The sequence below is a fragment of the Gavialis gangeticus genome, unplaced genomic scaffold (genome assembly GCF_001723915.1).
Source record: "Gavialis gangeticus isolate Ggan-Ray unplaced genomic scaffold, GavGan_comp1, whole genome shotgun sequence".
In the NCBI taxonomy this organism is placed as follows: Eukaryota; Metazoa; Chordata; order Crocodylia; family Gavialidae; genus Gavialis; species Gavialis gangeticus.
Window position 1 is genome coordinate 3,574,243 of NW_017729011.1, and position 7,659 is coordinate 3,581,901.

Sequence of the window (7,659 nt, forward strand, 5' to 3'; positions counted from 1 at the left end):
AACTTCCAGTAAAGAGCACTACGGTTGCTCTATTTACTCCCTTCCTTCCAGCTTCCTGTTTTATGCTGATAATTTTAGTAATAGCAGTTTCACTTTTAATCGCAAGTCTAGAAAAGAACAAGGGTTAAATTCTGCATTATATTTCAGACCTGACAAGGAATATTCAAAAGCTTGTTTAATTTTATCTGAACTACATAGTTGGGCCAGTAAAAGATATCACCCTAAGAAAGCCTTGCCTCTTGCATTATATTTCAGAAGCAGCCTTCCTTTGCTGGGATAAATTACATGTATTCGTACTGTGCTGAAACAGTTTGCAAACTCAATTTCAGTCTGATGAAAAAATTAAATTACCAAATTATCACAGTTCCTGAACTCCCAAGATTGGGTATCCTTTAAATCTTTTCAGTGTATAAACACATGGATAGAACAAAACCAGCTTAACTAGGTATTACTTACTGCTAATCTCAAAGGACAGCAAAGTAAAATTAGAAATGGAATATTTTCTGGAATGCAAGCCCACTCAAACCTACAGCTTCCAGCATTTGTTTTTCAGGCTTTGGTGATCAATGACTATAAGGCTGATGTATTTTTGTGCTATGACAGATAGTTGTTTGTGAATTTTCAGTGGTTGCCTGACCGAGAAGATGGGAACTCTAGCACAGACTAACATAAATCCAATTATAGCATTCCCAGCTGAGAGGAATCCAGTTACTGTACCTGGTAATTCACTGCCATGGACACTGACCTGGGGACAACTGTTCCTTCCCTTACAACTGATGTGCACAGCTGGAGACACCATCCCAGAGATGATTCCCCCCACCAGGCTGCACTGATGTTTGTTATTAGCCTGCTGCATTGTGTTGTGTTGTGTAATATTATTTGTGATGAAGGTGCCTACTTGCTGAGGGGAAAATGTCCTCTCTTGGGTGCCTTATCATGTGAGTCAATGTGGTCTCAACTTACTTAAGCTTACTTAAACCTCCTGAACAACCACTTGCTTTTTCACCCGGTTTCTCTTTAAATGGAGGTTTTTGTGTTGCTCTCAAGGAGCCTAGATAGATCAAGGGGTTGGTAGTGGGACACAGAGACTTATTGCTAAGCCTAGCTCATATCTATTCCAGGCTGGTGGTTATCAGAACACCGTTGTCTGAGACTACACTCACTTGAGATGCCTATATAAAATAAGTTGGTAGGAGTCTGCATCACCAAACCTAGAAACTGGCACAGCCAGGCATCTAGGAAGAGTGACGTTTAAAGATATATAGACTGGGTAAGGGTGGTGAAGTCCTTCATATCAGGACTGAGTTACACAGGTAAGGGCATTCAGAACATGTATCCCGAGCTGCACCACTCTGTGGACAAAGGGTATTATTGTTTCTGGGCTGCTAGCTTGGCAACTTGCTTGGGCACAGAATCCACTTTCATACAAAAAGGCAACAGTAAAACCAAGCAGACAAATGCAGCTCACTGTGTAACCAAGGGAGAACATGTGCCACTTCCATATGGACTCACAGGCCATGAACCTGGGCATTTACAAAAAAGGCAGTGACAGCATGGCTGAGAAAGCAGCCTTCCCCTGTTTTGCCATGGGAGCAGTCAGGGAGTCAGAGAGGAAGAGAAATGCTGGGAAGCTAACAAATGGGGCTGCGGTGACAGTGCAGTAGTCTGGATGTCCAGTTCAATGTGTGCAAAGATCAGAACTAAGATTTACTTGTCCAGTAACATAACCTCTCCTCACATCCCAGCTCACCTCCTGCCAGGGAATGCCTGAGATGCTGAGCACGATTCACTGCATTGCCAGAGCTGCTCTCATATGCAATACCATGGGGAAACTGCAGAGTAAAATCAACCACAGCACCTCCAAATACAGGTACACCCATCCTGTGTGAATGACAGCTCTGTAAGAAGTTAATCAAGTCTATTAGGTAGTTTTTGACAGGGCAGCTAGTAATTATGTGTAATCATTGGGGTTTTATTGGTTTTCTGAACTGACTTTTCTTTTTGCCTCCCAGCTCTGACTGAAATCCCTGCCTGTCTCTCTAAGCAGTGACTGTGGACAAACATGACCAACATTTGCACTTACTCATGAATAGCCTTGAATTCCAGAAGCTGCCTCAGTGGAAGGGAGGGTGTCTGGTCAGGGTGTGACATCTACCCTAGTCTTTAGAGAGTCATTGGCTTCCACCTGGATAATTATTAGACAGGTAAAATGGACCTTGGCTTGCTAGCTCCTGTGAAGAATGTACCACCTCTGTTAGTCAGACAAGGTTGTGTGAATCTGATATCTTTTATTAGACCAGTTTAAATAGTTGGTAAAAAAAAAATTAGCAAGCTTTTGGGTTTAAAAACCCTTTGTCAGGCTGAGGAAGTCTCTGCAGTTGGCGTGTGCTCTTTCTGGATGGAAGGAATAGTAAAGAAGCCAGAGGCTGGGCTGGTATGCATGCAAGACAGGCAGTCAGTGAAGATGTGAATTGAGGGATCAGTGGGTGAGAGACAGGCTGGGTGGTGGGGGGAGAGAAAAGGAAGATGAATGTTAGCAGTTAAATAGTGGAGAGGTACCTGGGGAGTCAGATGTCAGGCAGGTTATAATGTGTCATAAATCCAATGTCTATATGTAGTCCATGATTAGATAACCTGCACCCTTCCTCTGTCAGGCATTGCATTTTAGGCTACCTAGCAAACAGAGTGTGTAAGAGAAGGTGTACATTTAGTACTACTGCTGCAGCTTAACTTCTAATGATGCAGGCTGTGTACTAGTGCCCACACTGTGACACAGCTGTTACTTGCTTTTCATCGGTATTAGCTTGGATGGAGGGAGAATTCTAGCAAGTGCCAGGATGCAACAGATCCTTATTTTTCAGTATTGGTAGAGGGAGGCTGTTGGTGCCACCAAGGAGGCAATTAGAGACAGAATTTCAAATGAGATTTTGCCCATCAACCTCCAGGGAAATGGAGAGTATCCCTTACAACTGGATGATCTAGATCTGTATCCAAGTATTTAGAATCATAGAAAAATTGGGTTGGAAGAGACCTCAGGAGGTCATCTAATTCAACCCCCTGCTCAAAGCAGGACCATCCACCACTAGATCATTCCAGCCAAGGCTTTGTTGAGCCGGGCCTTAAAAGCCTCCAAGGGTGGAGATTCCACAACCTCTCTAGGTAACCCATTCCAGTGCTTCACCACCCTCCTAGTGAGAGCTTTTCCTAATATCCAACCTAAACTTCCCTTGCTGCAACTTGAGGCCATTGCTCCTTTTTCTGTCATCTGTCACCACAGAGAAGAGTCCAGCTCCATCCTCTTTGGAAACCCCCCTTTAAGTAGTTAAAGGCTGCTATTAAGCCTCTTCTCAGTGTTATCTTCTCCAGACTAAATAAACCCAGTTCCCTCAGCCTCTCCTCATAAATTATGTGCCCCAACTCCTCTAACCTTTTCCATTACCCTCCACTGGACTCTCTCCAATTTGTCCACGTCCTTTCTGTAGTGGGAGGCCCAAAACTGGTTACAGTACTCCAGATGTGGCCTTACCAGTACAGAATAGAGAGGAATAATCACTTCTCTTGACCTGCTGGCAACACACCTACCAATGCAGCCCAGTATGCCATTAGCCTTCTTTGCAACAAGGGCACGCTGTTGACTCATATCCGTCTTATTGTAAACCCCAGGTCCCTTTCTGCAGAGCTGCTGCTTAGCCAGTTGTCCCACACCTGTAGTGGTACATAGGATTGTTCCACCCTAAGTACAGAACTTTGCACTTGTCCTTGTTGAACCCCATGAGATTTCTTTTGACCCAATCCTCCAATTAGTCTAGATCACTCTGAATCCTAACCCTACCCTCCAGCGTATCTACTACACTCTCCCAATTTGGTGTCACCTGAGAACTTGCTTAAAGTACAATCCATCCCATCTTCCAGATTGTTAATGAAGATATTGAACAAAACCAGCCCCTGGACTGACCCCTGGCGCACTCCACTTATACCAGCTGCCAACTAGACCTCAAGCCATTAATCACTACCCGTTGAGCCCGATGATTCAGCCAGTTTCCTATCCACCTTAAAGTCCATTCATCCAACCCATACTTCCTCAGGTTGCTTGCAAGAATGTTGTGGGAGATCATATCAAAAGCCATGCTAAAGTCAAGGTATGTCATGTCCACTACTTTTCCCGCATCCACAGAGCCAGTTATCTCTTCATTGAAGGCAATCAGGTTGGTGATGCATAACTTGCCCTCAGCTGTTCCTAATCACCTTCTTCTCCTCCAGGTGCTTAGAAATGGATTATTTAAGGACCTGCTCCATGACTTTTGGGGGGATTGATGTGAGGCTGACTGATCTGTAGTTCCTTGGATCCTTTTTCCCTTTCTTAAAGATGGGCACTATATTTGCCCTTTTCCAATCATCTGGGGCCTCCCGCAGTTGCCACGAGTTTTGGTAATGGCCAGTGTCTCTGCAGTCACATTAGCCAACTCCCTCAGCACTCTCAGATGCATTGTATCCAGCCCCGTTGACTTGCACATGTTCAGCTTTTCTAAATATTTCCTAACCTTTTCTTTCCCCACTGAGGGCTGCTCACCTTCTCCCCAAACAGTGCTACCTGATGCAGTAGTTTGGAAGCTGAACATACCTGTGAAGACTAAGGTTAAAAAGGCATTGAGTACTACAGCCGTTTCATCATCATCTGTCACTAGATTGCCTGCCCCGTTCAGTAAGGGACCCACACTTTCCCTGACCTTCCTCTTGCTGCTGACATACTTGTAGAAACCCTTCTTGTACCCTGCGCATCCCTTGCTAGCTGCATCTCCATTTGCGCTTTGGCCTTTCTGATTTCCTCCCTGGATGTCAGAACAATATTCTTATACTCCTCCCTAGTCTTCTATCCAAGCTTCCACTTCTTGTCAGCTTCCTTTTGCAGTTAAGCTCACCAAAAAGTACTCTGCTAAACCAAACTGGTCACCTGCCATAGTTGCTAGTCTTCCTGCACATCAGGATGGCTTGTTCCTGCACCCTCGGTAAGGTTTCTTTAAAATACCACCAGCTCTCCTGGACTCCTCTTCCCCTGAGATTGGCCTCCCAGGGGATCCCGCCCATCAATTTCTTGAGGGAGTCAAAGTCTGTTTTTCTGAAGTCCAAGATCCCTACTCTGCTGCTCTCCTTTCTTCCTTTTGTCAGGATCCTGAACTCAGTCATCTCATGGTCACTGCTGCCCAGCCTGCCATCCACTTCTACATCCCCCACCAATTCTTCCCTGTTTGAGCAGCAGGTCAAAAGCAGCATGGCCCTTAAAGTGCCTGTGCACTGCTGTATTGCTTTCCCAGCAGGTGCTGGGGTGATTGAAGTCCCCCATGAGAACCAGGGTCTGTGATTGGGAAACTTCCGCTAATTTTCTGAAGAAAGCCTCATCTCAGGTCCCAGCTCTGGTGAAAGATGCGCAGGTGAAAGCCTGCTGCACCCCCTTGAGCCCAGGGACCCCCAGGAGAGACCCCAGGACTCCCCACGAGCCCTGGCCTGCCCGCAGGTAAGCAGGGGCCTGTGGTGGGAGGGACGTAGCCAGCTGGGAGGTGGCTGAGTGGAGCCGAGGAGGGTCACATCCCACCACCAGAGGGAACTGCATGACCGGAGCCTCATGAACAGGCATACTTCTGGGCCCGGCGCGGGAGTTTGAGCAGGAGGGCCCGAGGCCCTGCCAGTTCACCCAAGGGAAGGCAGTCCCAGCTGTAGCCAGCCTTCCAGTGGCACCATGCAGATGGGCGTGCGCCACACCCTGAGGGTCTCTTTGGGGTCTGTGGTCCCCTGCTTTGGTGCCTCAGAGGTCTCCACCCAGACGGAGCCCGCGGTTCTGGGCTCCACATGGACAGAGCCCCTGGTCCTCGGCTGCAGAGGCTGCCTGACATTTTTTCAGGCTCTGGGGTCCAGGAGCATGGCCACCTCCTCTTGTGGGGTCTGCTCCCTTTTGGGGTCTCTGGCGTGCCAGCTGGAGGAGCTCCAGGCCACAGTCCAGAGACTGCATGCCATCAGGGACTGTGAGCAGGAGATCAACTCCTAATGCCAGGCCCTTCTCCCCCGGGAGCCAGAGGGTAGACCCTGGTCTCCCTCCAGGACAAGGGAGGACTAGGGGACTTCCCCTTCTGTCCAGCCATGGGGTTGGACCAAGGTGGTCAAGGGTCCCAAGGCCCCTGCCCCACTGGAGCTTTGCAACAGGTATGAACCGCTTGCAGCCCCAGCAGAGCCTGCCAAGCTGCCAGCTCCTGCAGGTAACACAGATGATGCTGTAGCTACCGCCCCCGCTCTCCCTAAGACAAAACGCAAAGTGTTTGTCATGGGAGACTCCTTCCTGAGGAGGACTGAGGGGGCAGCCTGCCACCCCGACCCCTTAGCCCAGGAAGTCTGCTGCTTCCCTGGAGCCCGTATCCGAGACACTGCGGAGAGGATCCCTGAACTCCTCCAGCCCACTGACCACTACCCTATGCTCCTTATCCATGTGGGCATGAATGACATGGCTCAGAGCAATCCCAGCCGGGTCATGAGGCACTACAGGGATTTGGGTGCAGGGCTTAAGGGTCTGGGGGTGCAGGTGGCATTTTCTTCAATCCTCCCAGTTTTGGGTTACGGGCTGAGGAGGGAGAGGAGGGTTGAGGTAGTGAACCAAAGACTGCGGCACTGGTGTCATCGGGAAGGCTTCGGCTTCCACAACCATAGTCCGCTCTTTGGCTAGAGAGGCAGCGACCTGCTAGGAAAGGACGGCCTCCACCTCTCTCCGCTGGGGAGAAGGCTCTTCTCAGCCAGACTGGCTGACCTGCTCCACCAGGCTTTAAACTAAGCCTGCTGGGGGACGGGGGGACTTCCACCACTGCTGGCGTGCTGAGCAACCCTTGCAAAGCCAGCAGACCAAGGCACTTAAGGGAGCCCACCCCTGCCCCAGCCCTGGAATGATCTGTAGGCAAGACAAGATCCCCCAAGGGGACACTTGCCTGCCTGTACACAAATGCCAGGAGCTTGGGGAATAAACAGGAGGAACTTGTCCTCCTGCCAAACGCAAATAATTATGATGTCATAGGGATAACGGAGACCTGGTATGACTCCACCCATGACTGGGCCGCAGGTATAGACGGCTATACCCTGTACAGGAGGGATCAAGTGGACAAAAGGGCCAGGGGTGTAGCTCTCTATGTCAAGGAAAGCTACACGTTCTTGCAAGCCGACATTGGCACCCAGGGTGGACGACTGGAGATCCTCTGGGTTAAAATCCATGGGGAACACGGCGCAGGGGACACAATGGTGGGAGTCTACTGCAGACCCCCTACCCAGGGTCAAGAGCTTGACCAGGAGTTCACTAGGGAATTGGCTGAGGCTGCACGCTCCCACTATATGGTTGTCATGGGAGACTTCAACTACCCAGACATCTCGTGGGAGGAGCGCTCAGCCAAATCCTAGCGGTTGCTAAGCTTTCTCTCATGCATGGATTTCATAGATTTCATAGGTATTAGGGCTGGAAGGGACTTTGGAAGATCATCGAGTCCAACCCCCCACCCGAAGGGCAGGAAGTCAGCTGAGGTCATAGGATCCCAGCAAGAGAAGCATCCACTTTGCTCTTGAAGGTGTTCAATGTAGGTGCTTGAACCACCTCTGATGGCAGGCTGTTCCAGACCTTGGGGGCTTGGACAG

At 49.2% G+C, this 7,659-nt stretch overlaps 1 protein-coding gene across 3 annotated transcripts in view; it reads left to right on the top strand.

Annotated features, from left to right (window-relative positions):
* The first annotated feature begins 892 nt into the window (after positions 1-892).
* The window catches only part of WDR31 (WD repeat domain 31), a 31,234-nt gene continuing 24,467 nt past the window's right edge, over positions 893-7,659 (top strand). For 2 of the 3 annotated variants that reach the window (XM_019510389.1, XM_019510388.1), the window contains exon 1: positions 1,781-1,870. Coding sequence is in view for 1 of the 3 variants with exons in the window: in XM_019510387.1 (XP_019365932.1) it covers positions 1,764-1,870 (107 nt within the window). In the remaining 2 variants the exon portion in view is untranslated. Of the gene's footprint in view, positions 1,871-7,659 lie in introns of all 3 variants that reach the window. The other variant, XM_019510387.1, reaches the window with a different exon arrangement.